We start from the raw sequence: 27170 nt of genomic DNA, 5'->3' as shown, positions 1-27170 counted from the left end.
ATCATCAAAATCATCGTCATCTTATGCTTCTGTAATTGTACTGCTGCCGTTCATCCCGCGTCTCATTTCGGCGATGCTGAATGGGTCCCTTGCGGGTCGTTATTTGAAGAGAACATATTAAACGAGAGGAATTTTCCTAATGCGGTAACAGCGTGCGGTGGCAAAGCTTAAGATCACCGGCAGGCTCGCCTAGGCCTCGGCGGAAAGAGGGGGTGGAGAAACCCCCACACTGCCCCTGGCTCACCCAAACAAGAAAACACCACATTCCTTTGCAATATTAAAGCGGCATTATTTCATTAAATGGCAGCGCAGTGCAGACTGCCGTGTCCCTGGCGCCACGAACCCAGTTGGCAGCCTCGCAGCTCAGTCGCCAGGGTCGGCACGCAGGGGGCAGGGCAGTACACAGGAGGCAGGGCAGTACACAGGAGACAGGGCAGCACGCAGGAGGCAGTACACATGAGGCAGGGAAGTACACAGGAGGCAGTACACACGAGGCAGGGCAGTACACAGGAGGCATGGCAGCACACAGGAGAGAGGGCAGCACACAGGAGGCAGGGCAGCACACAGGAGAGAGGGCAGTACACAGGAGGCAGTACGCAGGAGGCAGGGCAGCACACAGGAGGCAGGGCAGCACACAGGAGAGAGGGCAGCACACAGGAGGCAGTACACAGAAGGCAGCACACAGGAGGCAGGGCAGTACACAGGAGGCAGGCTTTGTGGTTGGCGTGCATCATCTGTCTGGTGTGCATGCAGTGTGCATGGCTGTTTGTGCGGTGGCATGGTCACGCGTGCCTTCTGAATGATCGGATGTGCAGCATGAGCGTGAAATCAACGCGCGTTCCTCCCACTCTCGCCGCACGCTTTCAGAGCCGTGGAGCTACGTGGAGACCGTGGCTCGGAACGCCGAGGCCGACGCCGCCAGCGCGGGCCAGCGCGCCTCCCCTTACCACTCCTCGCACGCCGAGCCCTACGCCGCGGCCTCCTGCGGGGAGCCTCGCCCAGACCCCGCCGCCTTCTGGTCGTCTCAGAGACGAGGCCCCGCGGCCGGCGCCACGCCTCGTGACAACGGCGCGAATGCTCAGTATCCCGCGCATCCGGATGGCCCCGTCGGTCTCCTCGCCATCTCCGGGGCGCAGCAAGCAGGCGCCTACAGCGGGTACGCGGGCGTGCAGGACTCGCGGGCCAGGCCCGAGCAGGCGCGGCAGCACGGACCGTACGCCGGCCAACCGCCCCACGACCAGCACCGCGACGCTGCGGTGACGCTGGCCCGTCAGCCGTCACCCTGGGAGGAGACGCCTGGTTTTTCGGATCCACGCGGCACCCCGTACTTAGATGCCGGCTTCGGTGCGTACAGGGCTAACCAGGCAGGAGTACGGTACAATGGTACGGAAGACCCGGCCGCCGGCAAACAAGGGAAGCCCGAGCTGTACGCCTACGGGCCCAATCATGGAGCACAGCAAGGAGTGGCGTCCTTGCAGCCGGCTGGCATCAGGACGGCCACGCCAGTGGACTTTCAGCATGCAGCCCAGCAGAGCGTCCCGTTCAGTGGCATGGAGGACAGAGCTGTCTCAGCTCAGAAGCAGCCCGGCCGGGCTGTCGAAGGCCAGGCTTCGTACGACGAAGCAATGCTCGCGGATGCCATGAGGCTGCACCCTCACCCAGTCATCTCTGGCGTGGCCTACTATGGCCGGAAAAGTGATGATGGAGGCCACGGTGGCTCATCGCTCAGCTACGGAGGCCAAGGGCCTGGGTCCTCGAATATGTACGGAGTCCAGGCGGCCTCAGCCAATCCAGGCATCCTGCGGAGACCCCCAGGGTCGGAGAGCCCGGCACTGTCGCACCGGAGCACGGGTGAGACTCCCGGGTTTGGCGACGGCGTCAGAGCTCTGGGCCCTGTGCCGCCAAGCCCTAGGCTGGTGGCTCGTGGCGTCCACACGTCCACGCCGCACGACGACTACCGGCGGCAGCTCGCTCCGCTTTCGGGCCGGGAGAGCGGTGGCAGCGGACGCTCGTCGGTGAACAGCGCGCTGAGCTACGGTGCGGCGACGCCGTGCGCGTCGCAGAGTCTAGCCTACGAAGCGGCAACGACGCCGCCGGCCAGCACCTACAGCCTCAACTACAGCACCTTTTCCACCACCTCCTACGGCCCATCGGGCGAGCAGCAGCCGTTCGGGATGTCGGGCGTGGCGGCCTCGGCTCACGCGACCCAAACCAGGTTGCCCCGAGGCTCCAACGACGAGGGGCGGCCCGGGGAGGCGTCCCCACCGCGCGTCTTCCCCGGCTGGGACGAGGGAGGTTCTCCAGAGGGACGGGGCGGCAGCGGCAGCGGCGGTCGGAGTGCGATGCGGCTGTCGCCCGGCAACGTGAACGGGAAGTTGTCGACGTCGCCGCTGTCCAGCGGCCTCTCGAGCCCCGGGGGTTCGAGCACGCACAGCGCCGCGGCCTTCCCGCACTCGCTTCCCGATTGGAGCCCCACACACGGTGGGAATCGCACGCCGAGCGCGGAAGACTCGCTCGCACTCGCACAGCGCAAACACGCACACGCGTTAGCACTGACGCAGCACAAACACACGCTCACACTCAACATTGCATACGGCTATACGCGCTCACGCGGCACATATGTTCGCACTCATGCAGAAAGCACACACACGCTCGCACTCAACATTGTATACACGCTCACGCAGCACATACGCGGCACACGCTCACATTCAACATTGCACACTATACATGCTCATGTGGCACACACGCACACATTCAACATTGTGTACACGCTCACGTAGCACATGCGCTCACACTCACACGGCACACACAGCACATGAGCTCACACTCTTCACTTGCCCTGCAGTAGCGGACACGTAGCTTGATGACATTACTCTCAACAGGTATATTTTTGTGTTAGTGCCATAGCTCAATATTGCACGACCAGCTATATTTATTATTAACATTGGCACCATCCTTACCATCAGCCGTGCACCTAGCATCTTCATCACCAAAGTTCTGCCATCCTCAGCATAATTATCCTCACCACATCCAGCATCGGCCGTCTGTAGTAGTCCAATATAAAGTGCGCAATGTATGTGCGTGTTCACACGCTGAACCAGTTACATTTCCTGCCATTCACACACGAGTGGTAGTTTCTGTCTCAATCTGGCTTAAGGCCTCTATCCCCATGTGAGAAAAACAAGAGATATCAGGCTATGGCGCTGGCCCCCGCCGCATGGTCGGTTGTTATTGATGACCAAATACGTTCTTAAGTCAATAAAGTCCGGTGGTCCAGCAATGTAACTTGCGCTTTTCTCAAGGTTGCTCAATGGCCTCAATATATTTAGCCTTCGTGACCATTATTAATAGCTGTTTGGTAACAACATTTGTCCTAATAGCCTATGTACACTTATAGTGGGACCTTGTATGTGTGTTAGTGTGGTCTTGAGTGTGTGTGTGTGCGCGTGTGTGTTAATGGGGAACGGTCGTGTAGCAATTAGCGTGCTGTGCTACGAACCCAGCGACCCGAGTTCAATTCCCGATCATGGCTAACACCAGTGACGAATATCTGAAGCAGTCCTGGGCCTCCCCTAGGTCGACTCCGCTCTAAATTAGCATCTGGTGCAGTGTGTAAAAATCAGCATTGGGGAGACAGAGGCAGCCGGGATGTGGTGCTGGCCGCCCGTTCCCTCATGTGCCGGGCCGGGCTTCTTAATAGTTGCTCGCTGACAGCGCCTGCCCCAAAAGTCTGTTAAAGGCTATATGGGGGATCTTTGTCTCTGTATGTGTGTACTCACTAGGTTCCCCGGTCAGCCCAGATGGGAATTTGGAGTCACGTGTGAACTTTGTGCAAGACACATCCAAGTACTGGTACAAGCCCGACATCTCCAGAGATCAGGGTAAGATGATCTCTTATCCCACCGTCCTGCAATTGTTGCTCCGATCAATCAAACATGTAATTTATTATTGTTGGCATTAGCCAAGCTCACTTAACGGAAGCGCCGACTCCACGTGTATGGTTTCCAGAGACACACTTTCGCAGTCGTGAGCATTGGTGGCCATAGTATGCTGATGATTCCTAATTAGTACGAAACCGGTCCACAGATGTCTATGACTGTATCACTGCTGCTGTCAGTTGGTCACATTTGCTCAAATGTATTTTAATGTTCTTGGTTCTTTCGGTAAAGTCACGTAGAAGGGAAGTAATAAAATTATTTTATTATGTTTTATTTTTATTATTTTATTACTTCCCTTCTACGTGACTTTACCGAAAGAACCAATAAGATGAATCCCTGCAGTCACGAAAGCTTTAAATCGAAATGTATTTTAATGGTGACCGAAGACAATAAGACCACAATGCACTTCGTCAGGAAATGCTGATGGTTTTAACATATCCACAAAGGCAGTACTGCTTTTTACACATAATTGTGGAATGTTTGAAACTCACTCCTAACTGCATATATATACAGACACAAACACACACACATACAAAGATGACCTCACACCAGGGGCGATTTTAATCAGTGGAGAGTATGCCAGCGGGCCGTTTTAAATCGAGACTGCAGCCTTTTATAGCATGTTGTTACAAACGCGTGTGTGACATTTTCCATTGTCCGGATTTATGCAATGAGCTAACGTGGATTTTTATGAGCCTGTAAACTAAGTTGCGTCTGTGTATTTATTCCTGAATGTGTCTTGTTCGTGTGTATGTGTGGGGAGCGGTAGTGTAGTGGTTAGCGTGCAGCGTTACAAACCCAGTGACCCGACTTCGATTCCCGCTCACGGCCAACACCCTAGGTCGACTCAGCCTCAAATGGGTACCTGGTGCAGTGTGTAAACATCGTCACTCGGGAGACAAAGGCAGCCGGGCGTGGTTCTGGCCACTCACCTCCTCGTGTGTTGGCCTTCATAGGTGCTCGCTAACAGCACTTGCCCCATATTTGTTGCGTCTGTTGTGTCTGCACATACAGACACCGTACATTTAAAAGATGTGCTGTTTGCATTTCTATATATACCTTTAATGTCACCGATTTACACTTAAATGTAAGCATTGTAGCAGTTACTTCAATGTCCGCATTCGTGGACAATCTTTGCCTTTTGCTCAATCACGGCTGCTCCCATGCAGTTCCTGGAAACGTATGGGAATGTCTGTATGTGCGTGCGTGCGTGCGTCTGTGTTTTTGTCTCCTTATCTCACAGCGATCACCATGCTGAAGGGTCGGGACCCGGGAGCATTCGTCATCCGTGACAGCAGTTCCTTCCGTGGGGCCTACGGGCTCGCTTTGAAGGTGGCCACCCCACCAGGTCCCTCGCTGGACAGCAAGAAAGGCATGGCGTGCACACACACGCACACACACGCATGCACACACACACGCACACACGCGCATGCACACACACACACACGCGCATGCACGCGCACACACGCGCATGCACACACACACACACGCGCATGCACACACACACACGCGCATGCACGCACACACACGCACCCCCACACACAAAGAGAAATGAAGAATTTCCATGCCAGCCCACATGGCACCGTGCGTGCTGGTGCCAGCCCCGGTAACCCGTCTCTGACCCCTTCACCCCCAGGTGACCCTGCGTCGGAGTTGGTCCGCCACTTTCTCATCGAGTCGACCCCCAAGGGTGTGCGGCTTAAGGGCTGCACCAACGAGCCGGTGTTTGGTGAGTGTGTGTCTGATAAGCTGCGGTGACAGTGATGGTGTAATTGTGGTGGTCTTGATGTGATGATAATGATGATAAGGGCCTTGGTTTTTTGGAATGTATCACCAAGATTACTGCGCCTAAATAGTACGAAAGCTGAAAATCACATGTCCTCGTGAGGATGACCAAATACTGCTTCAAAATCATTTGTTATTGATTGCAAGGTAATAATGTAAAGATTGACAGTAATGATTGAAGAGCTCATCAAATGTTTAATCGATAAACATATATGATCGCTGATTGGTAAGAAATCATCAGGATGAACTGTCAGTTGTAAATCAGGCAATTGCGATTCTAGGAAAGGAACATGTGTCAGGGGTTTTACAACACTAATTTCAATGCATTCCCTACGACGGTACGCCTATATGTGATGAACCTTCCTGTTTCATGTAAGAAGCAAGTCAATACACGTTGTGCACAGGAAACCACTCGCGCAAATGTATGCATAGATGGTGGTGGGGACAGTGACTGGGCATTTGAAAGGTCCTAATATTAATATTAATCTTGGTTACCCAGCAAAGCATAACTGAGTCTCATGACTCTTTTTTGTAAGGGTCCTGCCATGATTGATGTGTATAATCCGAATTGAGTCATATGCAGGCACTTAAAAAAAAAAACAATTGGCAAATTTGGACCATGACACCGGCACACAATGGCCAACTCTTGCAAGTGACGTCATGGGATCTTTAACTTCACTCCGTGAAAGCAGAAGGCACGTATTTTGACAGTTAATACATCCCATGTGATATTTCACATGTGTGATGCACTGCAACTTTCTCCATTAAAGAGGTTGTGTAATGTGTTATTACCTCTTCTTTGTCGTCCAACTTATAAAATCGTCTTTTCCCAATATTCTGCACAGGCCACTGCTTCTGGTGTTGGCATTGCCAAACCTTGAGGAGTGCATGTTATTACATCGTCAGCATCGATACATTATCAGTGTTTACCGCACCTCCGATTAGCATGGTTGGCTACGGACGGTGCGAGAGAAGTTCAACTTAGGTACATGCGAACTGTGGCCCTCTGCAACAAGCAGCGACCGCCCGCCCCTCTCCCCCGTTATGCATCGGTATTTGCGTGAGTTTATGTATACACGCGTGTCATCTGTGTGTGTGTGCGTGAATGCAGGTAGCCTGTCTGCCCTCGTCTATCAGCACTCAATCACGCCCCTCGCCCTCCCGTGCAAGCTGCTCGTCCCAGAGCACGGTAACAGCCTCTCATTTACAAACCTCCTCCCTGCCGTGTCCTCCCTCAGCCCCCACAGCCCAATCTGCAAATATTCCTCCTCATCAGCCCATCCGGCACCACATCACCTCCTCTCCCTATTAACTTTATCGTGTTTTTACATCTTGCATTCTTTGCTTTAATCTGGCAGAAACGCATCTTAAATTATGCTCATTTGAAGGAAGCGTTATAGTGCAATTTCTTGTTGGAATGGGGAAAATAACAAGACAAACTGAGAGCTCTTTATATGTTCATACTTGGCTAACAGGGCACATCAGATATTTTTTCCACGAAATGGAGCTGGATAATGTACCATTTCGACATTAGCGTTGGTGGTGGGAGATTGATGTGATGGCGAACTCAGCATGGTTTAACAGGATGCATATTTGTCTGTGCCGGCTGTGCATAGATCCTCTGGACACTTCTTCAGTGAATTCTGCCTCAGAACTCCTCAAGCAGGGCGCAGGTACAGCACACCCACCTCATCACACCTCCAAAGACGAAGGAAAAAGATATAGCCTTTAACAAACCGTTGGGGCAAGTGCTATTATCGAGCCTTTAACAAACCGTTGGGGCAAGTGCTATTATCGAGCAACTCTGAAGGCCATCACGGCATATGAGCGGTGGCAAGATGTTAACTTCCTGGTCTGGTTTTCAGGAGTTCATGGGTTTGATCCCGATCCTGACACCTGCACATTTAGTGTTTGCGCGTCTCTCTCCCCGTGGTCGCTTGGATTTTTCTCCGAGTTCTCTGGTTTTTCCCTCCACATTTGGATACGTGCATTTAGAGTATTTGGCTGCTATAAATTTCCACACGATAAGCCATTTCATTGAGCTATCATTTGTGGTCAGGTCGCTTCTGAAAAAGATCTATGTAGCTCAGTGGGCCTTACCTGGTAAAAAAATCTAAAGTTAATAGTTTTAAATTTCAATGTAAAGCTTTCGTGACTGCAGGGATTCATCTTCTTGGTTCTTTCGGTAAAGTCACGTAGAAGGGAAATAATAAAATAATAAAAATAAAACATAATAAAATAATTCTCACGACGTTTCGGCCACAACGCAAGCAGCCGTCCTCAGGTGAAGAACAGGTCTGTCGGAAAGACAGCGTCTTCACCTGAGGACGACTGCTTGCGTTGTGGCCGAAACGTCATGAGAATTATTTTATTTTGTTTTATTTTTATTATTTTATTATTTCCCTTCTACGTGACTTTACCGAAAGAACCAAGAAGATTAATAGTTTTAGTTTAACAGGTGACGATTCGGGCAATGGCCCTTTAAAGCACAAAGCTCATTCGTGCTAGCTGCCACATCGTTCATCTCAGTCGTGGCACTCCGGTGATACACCTGTGTGGTGACCGCCCTCCTTCCTGCAGCCTGTAACGTGCTCTTCCTGGGCTCCGTGGAGATGGAGTCGCTCACGGGGCCTCAGGCGATTGGCAAGGCGACCGCTGAGATCCTGGACATGAAGCCACGGCCCGTGGCAACGACCGTGCACTTCAAGGTGTCGGCACAAGGCATCACGCTCACCGACAACCAGCGCAGGTGCGGAGCATTCGGCGGGGTGGGGGGGGGGGGCACATGGAGGGCCACGCGGGGATCGTGGGACGTGCGGAATATGTTGTACGGACTCTAAGACGACGATCGCCTGCGGTGGATGTGGTACACACACTGTGTCTCTTGGTCACTCACTCTGTGTGTCTCTTGGTCACTCACTCTGTGTGTCTCTTGCTCACACACTCTGTGTGTCTCTTGATCACTCACTCTGTGTGTCTCTTGATCACTCACTCTGTGTGTTTCTTGCTCACTCACTCTCTGTGTCTCTCAGTCACTCACTCTGTGTGTCTCTTAGTCACTCACTCTGTGTGTCTCTTGGTCACACACTCTGTGTGTCTCTTGGTCACTCACTCTGTGTGTCTCTTAGTCACTCACTCTCTGTGTCCCTTGATAAACTCACTCTCTGTGTCTCTTGATCACACACACTCTGTATCTCTTGGTCACACGCCGAGAGGCACAGAGAGACATTCGGTGTGCCTTGGTGTGTCACCAACGTCCCACGTGGGTAAACTCGTGAATGAGGACTCTGAGACTCAGGGAGGCTTTCCTGCATAATTGAAATTACGACATTGTTATGCTATTGCACATGGAAAATGCGCGTGGTGTGTCGGATGCCATGCTGGTGTATGTGTTACACTGGCACATAACTGCAATTTGAGATTGAAAAAGTACCATGATATGTCACTGTCGATTTATAGAGGATGTATAGAGGAATACATCTCACGAATAATGTACACAAGAGGAGGGATGTTAACTTGGTGGTATGTCAGAAAATTATTCGGTGAGGACATAACAAATACTACAAAAGAGACCGAGTTGTAGATCAGGTTCAGCATCACGAGATAGTCATGGGTATATATCTTGAGGATATGAGGGTGATGTAAGTAAAAGCAACTTTGAGCCAGATTCATAACTTGATGAAAATGTTCAAACCAATCACCTTGAAAATGTGCGTCATCGTTGCCAGTCGAGACACTGGCTCAATTTTACAAAAACAAAAAAGACAAGTAAAACATACACCAACATGTTCATCTGTTTGATGTGTGTTGGGTCACAGCTGCCTATACGGATAACGTGATTTTTGGCTGGCCATCGAACAAAGACGGTCACTGCATCGCACGCTTTCACATGCGCTTCTGTGGCCGTCTGGAACGCTCTTTCTTCCGATATTAGGAAGCCACTGGGAGCTATGCACTTTTAAATCACCTAGATTGAACACTCATTTATTTAGAACTGCTTTTGTGTTTAGTTTGTTGTCCTTCCGCCCTGCACTTCTGATTGGCACGGTTGGCTACATAACGGTGTGAAAGAAGTTCAACATACGTATATACATACAATGTGAAAACGCCATCTCACGCCGCATTCTGCCTCCAACACACAGGCTGTTCTTCAGGCGTCACTATCCGGTCTCGACAGTCACGTTCTGCAACGTGGATCCCGAAACGAGGACGTGAGTCTCACGCGGTTGCTATTGACGATTGGCGGGCGGGCAGCGCCGAGGACCACTCGGAACATCGCACACACAAAAGCGTAGCTCACTTCAGCAGATGAACAACAGCAGTCGTGCCTTATGCAGGGGCGGTCAGTCGGGATGTGCTCCTGATTGATTATTATTTTTACTAAGCCCAAAACAATCGAAAACTTTTTGTTTCAGATGAATTGGTATAAGTCAATATATCACGATACGTAAATGATCTGAAATACACCAAAATTATCAGAAATCGTTCTTTGAAATACACAAATCATAATTATTTATAATTTAAAATGCATCCCTTCCCGGACGGATCCTGAAGAGAGGCCCCATTGGTCCAGGCACTCGTTATAAGTCGACTTACAGCTCACTCCACGGCTTCTCCTGAAACTTCGGGCAGCTCGTGGGAAATAAAAGCCATGTTATGGAACGGAACTCACAGGTCGATGGAAAAAATGAAAGAGATAAAAAGCATAACACACCGATGTCTATTTAAAGCCTGCCGAAAGCATGTCGAGATAAAATCTGATATTTTTCAAGAGAGATCCGGGTAAGGAAAAACTAGACAGTCATTTCCTTTATTAGTGTAAGGCCCCGATTGGATCAAATGTTTTTTTGTAAGCGGCTTGGGAAACTCGAGATTCAAAAGGAGCCCTGTTGTGTTTTTTCGTCATTTAGTTGCGGGAAATTTTTTTAAAGATATATGGTCTACAGCGGAGCACACAATTGTCTGCCTATAAGAATGCAATGTTTTCAGGCTCTGCGTAGGCTGCATCTGTCACCAAATGTGATTACAAAGTGAGCCACTTAACCCGTGAACACAAGGGCGTGTTACCCCCACTTTAAATGGAATACTGTGCTTCTTGTAAAGTTAAACAAAGGTAGATCCATGCAATGAAATTAGTTTATAAACTATTTTACTGGATTTGTTTTGCACTATACTCTTTTGCCATTGCTTATCACCATTGCAGCCTGTGAAAGCAGACTGTTCAGAGAGTTTCCGTTTGTCTTTAGAACAAATTTCTGTATATTTGACGCGGATAAATATGTTTCTATCCATCACAAACCATACTTTATTTTTACTGAGATATAAATGCTTTCATAACCAATTAAGCCCTAATAAGCTACATTTGACATCCAATTACAGTTATAGTGATGAAGCTACTGAAAACACAATGCATTAACCGTGGCTTTTGATGCCAGTTGTGGCTATTAAAGTGAGAAAAAAATGCCTATGCGAGTCATTTGTTCTACGAAATAAAACTAAGTGATTGTAAAAAATTAGCACTGACATTATACTCTTTGCACATCAATCATCGCCCCCTACTATTGGCAGACTAAAACCTCGGGTCACTTGCAACTGAGACTATCCTGGTCTCTTGGACTCTCGCCTGGTTAAACGAAATAGACCTAAAAACAATTTTCGATGTATTCCTGAGTAACTCGAAGTCACCGCTTAACCCTGTCGTTATTTGGAAACTGACGCAGTTGTGTAGCAGAACGTGTAGAGGCTCGCGTGCAAACTTTAGAGGCTACTGCACTCCAAGGGAAGTCAGGCGTAGATATTCGTCCAGTTCTAGATTTGAAGCTTTCGTGACTGCAAGGATTCATACTCTTAGGTTTTTTCGGTAAGGTCACGTAGGTAAAAAATTAAATTAATTAAAATTAATAAAAGTAAAATAAAAATCACGACGTTTCGGAGGCAAGACGGAAGCTTGTGTTGCCTCCGAAACGTCGTGATTTTTTATTTTACTTTTATTAATTGTAATTTTATTTTTTACCTACGTGACTTTACCGAAAAAACCTAAGAGTATTCGTTCAGTTCTCTCCACCACTCTTCGCCACTCCCCCGAAGCACAAAACAAAAATAATGCATGCACAGGCCTCACCAGTGGCACATTTAAGGGTGCAACACCAACACCGCTCGTCCAATAATCCTATTTGTCTGTCCGGTTTTGTTGATAGGTGGGTGCAGGCGGAGGGCGCTCCGGGATCTCGGTGAGTGGAGATGGAGCGGTTTGTAATAAAACGGGGAGCAGTAATATTGCAAGCGCAATGCACACTTGTGACCTCCGATTTACCTGTGCTGTTTTACCACATTTATATCGGTATGCGCTGCCCCAAAGTGTACGCATGTTTAAACATGCCTGCGTATGTGTGGATGTATTTATGTTCGCATATGTGCGGAGTTGTGGATCAGAAATTGGTACATGTCACCTACAGTCTCAACATACGTAGTTCAATTCCTGAGCATGTACAACGTCAACCGCTCCTGTGCCTTCATAAACATCACTTGCACGTGACTATCTATGAGGCTTAATGGTGGATCTTTGTCTTCATATCTGTGTGTTCGTGTGTCGTGTGTGCGTCCACTCCCAGGGTGTTTGGCTTTGTGGCCCGCAAGCCCGGCTCGTCCACCGACAATCTGTGCCACCTCTTCGCTGAGCTCGACCCCGAGCAGCCGGCCGCCGCGATCGTCAACTTCGTCTCGAAAGTGTTGCTCACCTCCCAGAAGCGCTAAGGGCGCCTCCTCCTCCTCCCACGTCCTCCATCCCTCCCTCCCTCCCTCCACCCCCACCTCCTACCTATTCCCACCCGCGCCCTCCAGCATGGAATGTGCACGTGCTAACTACTCCTGCATAATAACCTTGCTTATTAAGTGTATTCGAGTTTACTAGTCTGCTTACTTGTATCCAACACATGAAGGCATAGCGTATGCAGGATATTACACATCTGCTGTAAACTAGGGCCTCGCATACGGGCACGTACACTTAGTACGCATACACGCACCTAGGCGCTCGTTTCGGGCAAAGGTGCGTCACGCTATGTTGCGCGCACGCACGCACACACGCACACACGCACGCGCACCCTTGCGCTCATGCAAACACGTTCGGCCATGTGCACTCAGGTATATGTGCTGACCTGCGGATACATGTACACAGCGCACACCGACAGAGGGTGTGCACACCAAGCACATTCAAAAGTGGGTCACGCACAAAGTCGAGTAACCTGAGAAACTCCATTTTGTGCCCGCATACCTCGTGGTTACGCCACACATTTGACCGTATTATCGATGTTTTATTGTAATTGTTATTACTAATGCGCGCTGAGAAGCCGAGATTTCCAAAACTGCCATATAGCCGTATAACCGCACTCAACGCTGTCAGTGCTTTGTTCTGGTACAGTCTCAATATTTTTTTAACGCTCTCGTGAAAACACTAACCTACCAGGAACACCCTGCGTGCTCTCTCTCTCTCTACGGGAAATCATGCCAAAAATGCCTTACGTGCCACACATCGTGTCTGGGGAAGGACGAATTAACGCTGTAGATATGGCGGGTTGCCGGAAACATGGAAAGCATATGTAATTGGCGATAGGTGCGCCGAGTACGTTTTGTGTAATATCGGACTGTGGCAGGCATGTGCGTCGTGTGGGAGCTAAGGTATGTGTGTGACAGGATAATGTGCGTGTAGTGATGAGCTGAAGGGCTGTTTGATTGATGTTGGGATAAGGTGTGCGTATGTGATGTTGGAATAGCACGTGTGTGTGTGTGTGTGCGTGTGTGCACTGTGATTTTGGACTAAGGTGGGGTTCACTGGGTTTCCCCAGTTGTCAGGTCACCCATGTGTGTCTTTTGGAGTGAACTGGGAAAGATTTTACTTTGGATGTGAAAGTTTTCGAACAAAGAGAAGGGGGATAAGATGTGATGGTTTATTAGTGTTGAAGCAGAGAGATAGCACGGTTTACTCATATCGAATGCCAGACTTTCAAGATTTAAAGCCAGAGTTTGAGACAACCCAGTAGTATTAAGGTATAAAGCCAGTACAAGTTAGGTCTTGGTTGCGGTGTGCCTCTCCGCATGGTGTATCACTAAGAGCACGGCTCCGAAACACAGCGAGAGTCTCAATATAGCTTCTTGTTGTTATATTTTCATGTGGTAGGATTTAGCGATTGTAGCGCATACCTTTTGAAAGTGGACATTGGGCAAGCATACTGCATGTTAGGACACCACCGCAAGATCTCTCCAAACACCCTATGGGCCCAAAGCCTATATTCACAAGCCATGCAAAAATTATGTTATACTTATCCAATGCTTAATGCTTGTACCCGGTTTGGGATAGGAAGGGGAGATTCCTCCACGGTGATTGTCTTTGGTTGTACTCTACTTGGAAACACGAGGAACATGTGCATTTGGATGAGTGTCAGTGGTCGACAACGCCCTGTGCTGTGTATCCACCGTCTCTCCCTGGCATCCATTGATGTATCGTGCCGCACCGGATGGCCACAAATCTTTATGCCAACAGAGGGCAGTGAGCTGCCACCCATTGTGCATTTCCAAATATCAAATTAACCAACTGTGCCCTGAATCACTTTTTTTATTATCAATGAAATATCCTCATATCTACTTTCTAATTATTATTTTAACTAAACACCCTTCTGCTTTTGTTAAACAAAAATGTAAGCCAAGGGTTGTATGCAATCACGTGTAATCTGAAGTGCCTGATTTAATTCAACTAAGCATTTTTTATTGTGATGATAAGAAAACAGTGCCCTTGTTAATTAACTTCGATGAGCCATTCGAACGTTCACTCAACATGCAACAGGTTGCGTAGACTTGAAGGCCCGGGAAGGGCTAGCTGCTTTACCGCTGCGCGCTCACGTTACTGTATATGTACCATCCATGTATGTATCTGCATATTACATAATTTTAATCCTGCACCATTACTGAACCCATGTACAAATATACGTAATGTACTTTCATAAAGACATCAATACCTTCTATACAGCTGTGTCCGTTGTTTAATGAGCCTGGTGTCTCCCCTTATCTCCGGGATGAACCTGGAAAATAACTCGCCAAGCCCATGTGCACGTTTGTTCACTGGAAAGTTGTTTCACTCTAGTTTTGAAATAAAATATTTATCTAAAACCATTTTAACATTTGTAAAATGTTAAGTCATGTAATCTTAATGGAGGAGAGATTAATGGACCAATAAAAAATAGTATAGCGTCCCATCAGAACACTCGAGTTCAAATATTTTAGCTTTCCCATAAAAGCCCACCATTTCAGGTGCAATGAGAAATGATTTAATATGTTCATTTCATAAACTACTTTAGTATGTATGAAAGATCTGTAAGATCCTTTTAACTCTAACCAGATCATGTGTTCATAACACCTACAGATGCATCAGTGTGATGGCAATATCCTCAAAGAAGACATTAAATTAAAATATGATGTTCTCATTCACAGTCCACAGAAATTCCCTTGTGTAGATCGTAAATGTTTGAATATGTGTGTGTTTTTGCCAATTCTGTGTTGGAGAGGGTGCCAAAACTATGAAATTTACTGAAATAATTTTAGAGGCCACAATATGAAGATGTCTCTGGGTTTGTATAGTGACGAGGGGCACAGTGGAAAATTGTGCGGTGAAGCAGTGGTCAGCTCGCTGTGTTACGAACCCAGCAATCTGAGTTCCATTATCGGCCACAGCTAACACGAGCAGCAGGTGATGCATCTGAACTGCTTGTGGACCCTTCCTTTTCACCAACTCACGCTGACCGGCACGGTGAAGTATAATTAAACAACATCCATGAAAGAAAATGTGAGGGAGGCCTTCGTCCAAAAGTGTATCAACAAATTGCGTAATATATATACGTGAAAATATGTTTTGAGATTGAACAGTGGAAAGTTGAGATGCTCATAGAAAGGTGCAATGGCTTTGTAATGATGGGCTTTGTCTTAGCACCGTCAATTATTTGAAGCGAATGACCTTTGGTAAAACAAAAACATTGGGAGAGCATTGGCAAGGCCGTTTCTCTGGATGAATGGTCAACGGAAGAAGCAAATGCAATGTTGCTGCGTGTGTTTTCGCGGTGATGCAACATAGCTCATGTGTTTATGTGCAAAAATAAATGATGGCCAGTTTGATCAAGTAAGGAAAGGACATCATAATCTGGGAGCCTGGGGTTATAGGCAGTTTGATCCAGCGAGGGAACGACTTGGCAATCTGGGAGGATGGGGGATGCGGTGGACACATTTTCTGAACGCTTTGGAATAAGTAAGAAAATACTAAATAACTTATTGATATGATGTATATTTTTTACGACTACATTTGTTTAGCCACGAGAGTTATTGAGACTGCAACGTTTTCACTTGAGGCAATATTACTTGTAATCTCAATTGGGTAATTTTCAGGTACTTTTTCAGCATTGGAATTTTTGGGCAATATCATTTACGTTGGGGGTTTATTTTTGCTATGGAAGGAAACTATAGAATCTGGCGAAAACTCATGCAGATCAGTTGGGGGAATATGCAAACTTTACAGATAAAGCTGCTTGAGTGAGGAATGGAACCCAGGACCTTCTTGCCGTGTCGTCCAAAGTGTTACCGCTGCCCCACCGTGCACCACCCGAACCAGTTCAGATAAATTATTCTACTTGTGTAGAATGTTACCTTCATTCACACTTTTTATCATTATAACAGCACCTATGTGAATTCTAGATAGCTTGTACAACACCACACTGCCCATGACTTGAAGTACGGTATATTGTTTAACGGTTCATGTTGAATGGAAAATGCAATTTATTTATTTCTAAGTTTAATTTAAGCATCATAGAATTACACGATACCCAAAGAAGTGTATCCTGTTTTTTTCCATTGTTCTCTTTTGCTCCATTGTTTTGGAATTACAGGGTATAAAAAATATCAACATAACTTTAAGGGAGCTAACAATGCTTGTGAGATATTCGTCAGTTTGAAAAGTACTTTAATTATTGAAGACATCTTTACTATGGCATGAACAAGAACATTAAACACGGATACAAAACTGTGTTTTCATGACTACCCATGTTGTCCACACCATCTACAACAGCAAGGTTAGAAATATAAAGAAAAATCGTTCAATATTTCACATTTTAGCTTCATGTCGGACAATTCTGAGGGAAAGAAATACCAATTGTTACATGTCCTGTATTAATTTCCAACTATCGATATTAATCTACGCCGTGGGATTCGGCGATTTGAGCCGTCTGGCATGGATGATGTTTCACGCAGCATCCGCTCGGCCGGTCACTGTGACGCGCAAGCTTTTGCCAGAAGGTTGCCCTCTCAAAGATTATTCGGGAAGGTTTGAGGTTTCAAGAATTAGAATGGAAACTAAAAATAGCATGAGGTATCCACAGCCATAAACACAGCGCACATTGAACGGGCCCGGCTCCAGCTAATTAGGGGAAGGGAGGCGGGGATGCTTGTAGACCAGTTTCATGGGGGCAGCCACCGTAACAGTGACGGTCACCGTTAAGCAGTGAACCCCTGGGCTGAGGGGCTAAAAGGACATTTGGTGGTACAGGGCCCACCCCAGCAACTGCTAACACCGGCCCTGGCTATCCGTCGACTAAAGGCGGTCACTGCATCGCGCACTTTTCAGGTGCGCTTCTGCGGCCGTTCTTCCTTCCGATATTGAGAAGCTACTACTGGGAGCTATGGCACTTTTAAATCATCATCTAGATGGAATACTCTTTTCTTCAGCACGGCTTGTGTGTTTTAGTTGACCTTGCCCTGCACCTACGATTAGTACGGTTGGCTACGTGCGGTGCGAAAGAAGTTCAACATACATACTCCCAGACTAAACATTTGTATGCTATATCAAAGCATGGCTTCAGTCAGTGAAGACAATGCGGTTTGCGTCATGGTTTTGTCTAGAATCAATTCCAGACACGGCCTACGTGAGGCAATTTGATGTTGAATTAAACAATCACTAGCCCCGGCCACTTCTTTATGACCCTTGGGCTACACTCATTTCAAACCTTTTAAAACAGTCTGCCTCAGCAGCAGACCATGCTTTCCCACCTGATGACGGACGCTTGTGTTGCGCCCGAAACGTCGTGATTTATTTTATTTTACACCTACGTGACATTACCGAAAGAACCAAAGAGTAATGATAATGTTTTTTTCTTCGACGTCTCACCATTATGACAAATTCTTAATACAGTATATACAACTATTGAGGAGAAAAAAATGTGAATGCAAGTTAAACACCAAGAACCAGTTGCATAAAACACTCCTTAGGTGGAAATTTTTATTTTGACATTCAGAGCAGTGTAAGTTGAGGGAAATGTTCAATTACAGTGTTTTATGCCGTATATAAAAATACTCTAATGCTATACACGTGCATAAACAGGTTACCCTATTTCTAAGTAGATGTAAGAAACGATGGTGAAATTCTTGCCTTTTGATGTATTGCATTGAAAGCGTATTTTATTTAAAATATAGCATTTATGTCTTGGCTTGAAATATGTATTTTCATGTCTTGAACAAAATCTATGATTACAAACGTCAGGCTGTGAGTTACTAATCCACATTACTCTAACCCTGCATCAATCACGTTTTATAAGACGCCATTCAATAGAGTCCTTTGAAGCTAACTTATTTGTTCCATGGGTATTTGACTACTTTGGGATAAATAAGTACATCGGATAAATCCCACATTAAGTGCTAACATTTTCACAATGGAATGAATTATTTAAGCCCTGTGTGCCATGAATTGCCTCATTAATTAGAGCAAGTGTTTGTTCGGCAGTGGCGCATTGGTCTTACCAAAAAATTCCCAGCAATTACTTGCAGCCTTGTAAAATCGATAATGAATCTCTTTGGCCTCTTATACGATAAAGTAAAGGACAGTCAAGTTTGTAAATGCTGTGGTAAAGGACATTAATTCAACAACTATCTTTACATACTCTTAGTTTTTTCGGTAAAGTCACCTGAAGAGAGATCGAAACGTCGTGATCTATTATTTTTCTTCTTCTACCCACGTGACTTTACCGAAAGAACCAAAGAGTATGGATTCCTGCAGTCACGAAAGCTTCAAATCAAGATTGAACTATCTTTACTTCAACAATAATTACGCTCTTCAAGTCTCAACATCGTAACGATGTATCTCTCCCTAGAGCATAACCCCAAACAGGCTCACTCTCGCTCAGACACATCGCTGCTTCGACATGCAACAATCTCCGTGGCACAACCCAGTTTATGTAAATCTCCAATTAAACGCACACTTGTATAACAGTTGCAACTGTTACAGTGGAAGCACATGCTGTATGAACCGGCAACGTGCGTGTGTAATCTTGTACGTATATATATATGTTTGTGTTTGCCTGGGTGTGATATTGGATATATGCCTCCTGCGTAAGTTATTGATTTAACATATATACATGGCATTACGCGTTTGCGATGTACGTGGCAAGGGGCCGTCCATAAATGACGTCACGCACCTAGGGGGGGCGGGGTCAGACATTTGTGACGATGTGTGACGAGGGGGGGGGGAGAGATGTGACGTCACATCAAAATGCGCAACTTTAAATAAATATAGAATTTTTAGAACAACACTAGTTGTTATAACAACACTCCTACAACATCAGAGTGCAGCGCCAGATTAAATACGCACTACAATGACAATAGTTCAAAGCGATTTGAAGCATGTTTTATTTTCAAAATGGAAATATGGTTTTGGGGGGGGGGGGCAGAGCTTTGTGACGTCACATTTGAGGGGGGGTCTGACTTTTTGTGACGCCGTGTGACGAGGGGGGGGGGGGGGGTCAAAAATCGTCCAAAATCGCGTGACGTCATTTATGGACGGCCCCCAACTGACACCCTGGACACCCTTGTCAACTAAACTAAAACATTTACTATTTTTTTATGTTACCAGATCAGGCCCACTGAGCTATGTAGCTCCTTGTAAAAAGGTGTCAGTTTTGTTGCCAGATAGAAGGGTAAAAAAAACAATTATCATATTTTTACTGGCAAATGAGGTTCCCATAGTATGTAGCTCTTCTTTCAGAAGCGACCTGGTCACAAATGATAGCTCAACGAAGTGACTTGTCAGGTGGAAATGTATAGCAACCAAATACTGCTGCTTGCGTTGTGGCCGAAACGTCGTGAGAATTATTTTATTATGTTTTATTTTTATTATTTTATTACTTTCCTTTTACGTGACTTTAACAAAAGAACCAATAAGACAGCCAAATACTCTTAAGCGCGTGTTTCTAAACGTGGATTGAAAAACTGGAGAACCCAGACAAAAAAATCCGCACGACCACAGAGAGAATATGCAAACTCCCAATATACAGCAGGCGTCAGGGACGGGATCGAACCCACGAACTCCTGCCTACCAGGTGATGAGGTTAACATCTCCTAGCCAGCACGGCGCCAAAACAGGATTTTCTATCTCAAAAGATTTTCCAGGTGGAATGTTTCAATTAATTTTGTTTACGGCATGAGGCACATTGAGCCATGGCAATGTAGCGCCTCCCAATGGCCATATGTGAAATCACACCTAACAAGTTAATGCAATGCGATTTCACAATTTCTCAGACCCAGCACAATTGTATTGTGAGTTCTTATGAATGATTTGCCACTGGATCCCCTCCCCTCAGCTCCACTGCTTCACCTGTGGATCTCATTTTCTTCACGTGTCAATTTTCATAAATCTTTAACACTTTGATATCTGCCTTTCTTTTGGAACCATCCCATTTTGAATTTACATGCATAGCTGTGTGCCCTGAGGCATATTCACTGCACACGATTCTTTGAAATACCAATGTCCCTAAAGCCTTGAAGTCATTTTCATTATGCATACAAATAATGGAGGCTATATCTATCAGAAACCCATTGGCAAAGCCATATACATATAGATTGGCCTTAGTGTGGTTGGCTTTGGGGTAGAATTTTACAAAAATCAACTACACGAGAAGTCTTCTTATTCCTTCCCCGATTACCCGTGACTCCTACTATCTGGAACAAGTGGAAATTATTATTATATATCCGGGCGGTGGTAGCTATGCACGTGGCTTGCAATGCAGGACTGTGGAGGCGATGGTTGGTAGATTGCACAAGTTGCCATGCTCTGTCGAGCGAGAAGAAAGCAGTACAGCAAGTGGACTAATCGCCATATGTGCCCATCTGCACGGGGATAGAGTGTTGCCCCTCACATGCGTGGGCTTTCTCTGGGTTCTTTGGTTTCAACCCACTTTTATAAAAACACATTCATTGGCTGAAAACGTCTTGAAATGAAAACCCAATGCAGGACCCTACTGAAAAAGTGACTCGGTGTGGTTTTCCTGGATAAATAATTATGATAAATTATTAATTATTATCCTCGACCCTATTTTCCCCATTATTCGCAACTTTACCCAAAGTTTATAGTGGAGTGGCTTGCTCACACAAAGACAAAGATCCCCCAAATAGTCTTAACAGACTGTTGGCGCAAATGCTGTTAGCGAGCACCTATGAAGGCCGGAATGGCACACGAGGGGGTGGGTGGTCAACACCACGCCCGGCCGCCTTTGCCTCCCTCGTGGCGATGTTTACACATCGCACCAGGTAGTAATTTGAGGCTGAGTCGACCTAGGGGAGGCCCAGGACCGGTTCAGATAATCGCCACTGGTGTTGGCCGTCAGCGGAAATCGAACTCGGGTCGCCGGGTTCATAGCACATCACGCTAACCACTACACTACCGCTCCCCACCCACACACTCATTTACGCACACAAAGACAAATGTGCCTGTATTGCTCTTAGCAAGCACCTATGAAGGCCAACCGCACATGGGCAGGTGGGTGGCCAACACCACACCTCGTCGTCTACACACCGCCCCAGTTAGTGATTGAAGGCTGAGTTTACCTAGGGGAGGCTCAGGGCTGGTTCACATATTCGCCAGTGATATTGGTTGATTCATGCACGCTCACACACACACATCGACTCACATCCATTTACAAATACACCAAGACAAAGACCCCGCGTGTTGCCTCTTAATAAACTGGACAAGCGCCGTCAGCGAGGCGGATCGTTGAGAGAGATGGCGTGGCCAGCACCACGGCCGGCCGCCTTTGTCTCCCTCGTCAGAATAATGAAGGTCACAGGGTTCAACAGGTAATAATTTGCATCTGCACACAAAGCTATCTCAGGTTTAGAAAAAACCCAACATTGATCTCACTGGAAAGGTTGACCCTGCTTTACGTAAGACAAAGAGCGTGCACGCTCCTCCAGTACAAATGTGAGGCAGTTCATTTTGCCTGATATCCCATGGGTCCTTTTAACATGAGCGAGTCAACAAGCCATACAGGATTCTGTTTAGGGGCGCCTAAATGTCCTCTGTTGAAGACTAATGAACGAATGTGTTCCAAAGTCTGCCTGTAAGGGTTCAGCAACATTAAACCTGTTTTTGTCATACCACGTGGACAAGGCACCAATCAACAGATACTCAACGCATTTGTCATTCAAATGTAAAGGGCAATATAAGTAATAGGCGATGTTTACGGCGATGGCGCTTCTTCATTGTCTGAAATGTCACCTATTATATGAACGTATTTCTGTTGTCCTTGGAAGGTAGTTTTATTAGACGAATATGTTTCGTCCTTATATGTGCTTATTAATTCCGTAGGCCTACATCACTGTCAGCATCATTTTGCGGGCCTGCTTTTTCATGATGTGGGAATCAAAAGCTACTTCTGTATGGTCATACAATAGGATATATAACAAATAAATAAATGGATTGATTAAAAATAATCACAGCTTTCTTTGAGGTCGCTGAAAAAAGAGAATTATATTTACATTTTAGTCGACTGATTTTGCTCCTGAAAAAAATAAGGAGCAAATGTATAACTGCAACCCAACGATAAAATCCAGTCGTGAATGGTATATACGTACATCAAAATGCCACTGAAAATACCCTAATACCCAGTACTGTAGTAGTGGAAGATGAAAGAGTTCCATTGATCCACATTTATAATACATTTACAAATAAGACTTGAACACGGGATGTAGATCAGTCTATTGAATGGACCTTGTAAATTCGATTCTATAAAACGTAAATCTGAATGCAACTGCATTATAACAATTGTACCACAAATTTATATGACAAACTACATTCAATTAAACTCATAACACATTTTCTGATCGCTATAATCAGGATTAATTTCTGTTATTTTTTACAAATTAACGGTAGAAAAATTGGCGTTTTTACATAATGGATCAGTTTGAAGAAAGGCCTTTCAAATATGACAAAAGTTAATTTGAGCACCTAAAGAAATGTGGCAGATACCTCTCACAAACGGTGCACTCATCGGCTCAGTTGGCTCAGTGACACTTTTAAAAGGAAGAGTTTTTTTTATTCCAATTCAGTTGCATTATGGTTACGAGTGTAAATCCGAGTGCTCTCCCATAAAACAAAATCACAAAAATTAGCTTCAAGGTCACACAGCAATTAAACCCGTGGCCCGCAGACAGTAAGGTCACTTACAAACCCTGGAGACTCAAACGCTCCTGGTGAAAATAATCCATTACCATGGACTAGGGCTTCAAGCCCTCAACTTCACAGGCCCTAGACACGCAGGCATTGCTTTGTAAACATGGCGATAGTATTAACAAGTCAGCCGCACGAGCCGGGTTAATATTGTCAAACAATGAGATACGAGTCTGGAGACAGGATCTAAGGTTATAGAATGCAATTACGGTCATATCGACCTCGCATTCTGGTTATATTTCAAGAGGCAAGGTATGAACGAGATGGGACAAGCATTATAAAATAGACAAAGGTCTACTGGCTCTTCTTGTTTTACGTCAAAGTGAGATAATGAAATTGGTATTTAGTGACGTAAATCTTCTTGGAGAATGCAATTGTGAGATACCTATTTTTGCAGTGACGCCTATTGCATTCATTTCCATTTGGTTCGGAAAAGATTGCGAGGATCAATCATTTCATCGTCCACAGCACACTCTGTACATGTTAAGCATCGTGTAGTAATGTATGTATGTATGACCGTCTATTCAGTTAAATTAAGACATTTTATCAGACACGTACTGTAGGTGGCAGAGACACCACAGAAGTAAAAAATATACCAAAAAAACAAGTGCACCACCTACAAGCCGACAATATTCCCAAACAACCCTCCACTTTTTCTACATGGTTTTGGCATTTTGCACGTTTATTTTAATGTTCAAGCAATCGTAGGTAAAATGTTTAACTCGCAAAAGCTAATTATAAGCAAAACACAACACAATTGTCAATAACACTGGGGACTTAAAGGAGAAAAAAATATATGATAGATGACGTTTCCGGCAGTAGCTTTTCTTCAAAGCACACAGATGAAGGGCCCTTTGCTAAAATCTAACTTTAATTGTTAATTATCCGTGTAGATTTCTTCAGCTAAATGTTACCAAACACTGAAGCACTCCTCATTGGTAAAGAGTCCACTCTCAGTAAAGACTCCAGATTGAGCATCCACCTTTTAAACTCTAACCAACATCACACTGGATAAGAGTGTGTGCAAAACCTTGGAGCTGTCACGGATCCTGAGCGATCATTTCTCCATAAATAGCTCAACTACGTGGGAAGAGAATCACGAAGTTGTAAGGTAATGACAGCACCATATAATGATTTAGTTGCTGCTGAGACCCAAGTCTATGCCTTCATGACAACCCGGCTCAACTATTCGTAGCACTACGACCTTCCCAGATCCCTCATTCTCCCATCTGCAGATGCTCCAAAAATTATGGCTGCTGGACTCATCACCCAAATTCCCCGATCCATCCACTAAGCCCAAAATAATCTCTGATCAATTGCAAGGTCGCACTCATCGTCTTAAAGAACCTCCGTTGATTGCTTCCTGCTCACCTCTCCCCTCTCACTTCACTCTCCTCCACACACTCTCTGTCAAATACCCCAGTAAAACCTTCGCTTAAACGGGAGGCTGCTCATACTCCTCTGCCGTCCCCGTCGTCTTGAACTTCATTTCCCCCAGACATTCGTGTCATCAACTCCCTTGCCCCTGTTCTAGTCCAGACACAAAAAAATACCATTACTTTTTCCTCTGCTTACGACGGACAAAAAACGTCTCTCTGCAAAATGAACATGCCCACTCTCTGTGTGTACGACCACTTGAGATGCATTCGCATTTAGACCCGATATAAATCCAAATTGTATTGTATTCCCACGTGGGGGGGGGGGGGGGGCGTGTTCCAGTGTTCACATAGGACAGCCAATATTGACTTCCCACAAAGCAAATATGCATTGGGCTAGTAGTCGTGATTCATCGCAGATTAATAGGCAACCCAAATATGAGCTCAATTCCACAAAGTCAATGTGTTGTCCGTTAATATCATCCGCACGTTTACTTTCATTGGATGACACATTGACCGCCGTGTATCTGGGGACCACCATCTGGTCCCATCCAGACTTGGGGGAAGGAGGGGGAGCCAAGCCGGACTGGGACAGAGAAGAGAGACCGGAATAGCCACCCACCTGTGTGACAAGGGGGGCCCAGGCAATGCTTGAGGTATGAACTGCCAGGGTCGAGAGGCCAAAGACTCAAGAGAGAGAGAGAGCGCGCAAAAGTGGTGTGCGCAGAGCCACGGTTGCAATCAGCTCAATATCCATCGCATCCAATCTCTCACGTGAGCACAGCCCCCGCAGGACTCTGCAAGATCCGCAGCTCGAGGGGAGCATCGTCAACAGCGGCCCAACAGCGGCGTTCAAATAGACGCTGAACACCAGTAGCGCTTGGTCGCATTTCTATGCGAGCGTAGGTTTCGCATATTTTTGCACACACACCAAAAAATCGTATGCTTAGACCCATCATTAATAAGAGCAGGCGTGAGTGTTTGACGATAATGCACTGTTTTGTTAACGCGTTGATAGACGTTAGCGCGTTGTTTTTTTGTTAGGAAGTTGTTAGCATATTCACAGTGCAGTTGTTTGTTATCGCGTGTTTGTGTTATTTGTAAGGATGTTATGTCGTTAGCGTGCCGTGTGTTAGCGTGTTGTTAGTTTGTTTGTGTGTCAGTGTGTTGCTTGTTGAGTTGGGGTTAGAGAAGTGGTTAGCAAGCTGCGCTACGAACCCGGCCACTGTTCCCATGTTTGTTTTAGTTATGTTTTGTAGTGCCCTATAACCCAAAACAAGAAAGTGTGTTATACCAGAGGACGCCTTTCTGGTCTAACACCGTTTGAGACTAGGCTCGAAAGAAAGCTGTCTCTGGTGTGGACCAATCAGCTGAAAGACAATGCATATATTATCAGAGTATGTTTTTTTTTTGCATTCTGACCACAAGTATGGTGGTTAATGCAGACATGATTCCTTGTAAAAGGTTTCAGTTTGGTGTTTTAACCTCTCAACACCTGTTTTGTTGCCAGAAAAAAGGGGAAACCCTATTCTCAAGAAAGTGTGATCTTGGGTAATCTGTTGATTATTCAATTTCACATGGACCCACAAGCACGAGGAAGGGAGTGGTTCCACCATGGTGTATCGTTCGCTGCAGCCACCAACAGCCACTCACGATGCTGAGAGGGGCATTGAGGCCCCCATTCTGCGCTGCCCGCTAATGAGCTCGTATTTAGCATTCCATGCACACACGTGTAGGGAATTAGTCAATCCCAGTGTTTTATTTCATAGCGCCCCAGATAGAGGATGGGGGGGGGGGGGTTACATTGCCCTTTTCGAGATGAAATCCCTGTGGGCATAAGCAGGCACCTTTTCCCCAACGAAAGAAACTGATGCCAATTAGTGCTCCCTGCGAGAACAATGAAGGACAGACTGGGCGAGAGCCTCCGAAAGGTCACTCGACGGACACACACGCACGCGCGCACGTGCATGAACATTGCACGTGGAGTTATTGGAGAGGGCTTGATACGTCACCTCTGGTGCACGATCAGAAGTCGTAAGTGGCAATGAAAGACATTGTTGCTGAAAAGCCTAGCAGGGACGCGTGCCCTGCCGGGGTTCCGCAAATGAGATGGTGACCCCCACTGATGCAATACACGTAAGCATCCTCAACCTTCACCCGGAGTCATTGTGAACCCCTGTGATAACCTACACTCTACAGGATTTTCAGATTGCTCAAACTCCTTTCACAAGCTGGCCACTTTAGCGTTAGCATTTACAGGTCGGCGTGCGCGGTTCAGACCCATTTCAAATCAAACGACTCGCGCAGAGATTGCGATAGCACTTACGGTTGAATGGTCGTGTTTGGTAGAAGTAGCTGACTTTGTGGAGATGAAATGAGTAAATCATAGAGTTTGCTCAGCGATGGGCAAGGAATTAGTACTGGGTGGAGGGATGCAGAGTGGAAGAAGGTGTGCGTTCAGACGGCTGGGCACTAACACTGGTCGTTAAATTAATGAACTACAGAAGGCAGAGGCAGCTTTAAACCCAAAAAAAATATTATAATTTG

The 27170-nt window shown here is 46.2% G+C and overlaps 1 protein-coding gene across 13 annotated transcripts in view; it reads left to right on the top strand.

Moving 5' to 3' along the window:
• The window catches only part of LOC133346171 (tensin-3-like), a 135874-nt gene extending 121137 nt beyond the window's left edge, over positions 1-14737 (top strand). For all 13 annotated transcript variants that reach the window (XM_061557649.1, XM_061557648.1, XM_061557641.1 and 10 more), the window contains 10 exons: positions 868-2481; positions 3783-3881; positions 5182-5310; positions 5575-5667; positions 6835-6912; positions 7340-7396; positions 8304-8472; positions 9866-9934; positions 11921-11953; positions 12335-14737. In XM_061557649.1, coding sequence (XP_061413633.1) covers positions 868-2481; positions 3783-3881; positions 5182-5310; positions 5575-5667; positions 6835-6912; positions 7340-7396; positions 8304-8472; positions 9866-9934; positions 11921-11953; positions 12335-12476 — 2483 coding nt within the window. In that variant the 3' untranslated portion in view covers positions 12477-14737. The remainder of the gene's footprint in view (positions 1-867; positions 2482-3782; positions 3882-5181; positions 5311-5574; positions 5668-6834; positions 6913-7339; positions 7397-8303; positions 8473-9865; positions 9935-11920; positions 11954-12334) is intronic.
• Positions 14738-27170: the final 12433 nt, after the last annotated feature.

The sequence above is a fragment of the Lethenteron reissneri genome, chromosome 23 (genome assembly GCF_015708825.2).
Source record: "Lethenteron reissneri isolate LAM-NWPU_2019-01 chromosome 23, ASM1570882v1, whole genome shotgun sequence".
Classification (NCBI taxonomy): Eukaryota; Metazoa; Chordata; class Hyperoartia; order Petromyzontiformes; family Petromyzontidae; genus Lethenteron; species Lethenteron reissneri.
This window is presented reverse-complemented; position numbering and strand designations above follow the sequence as displayed.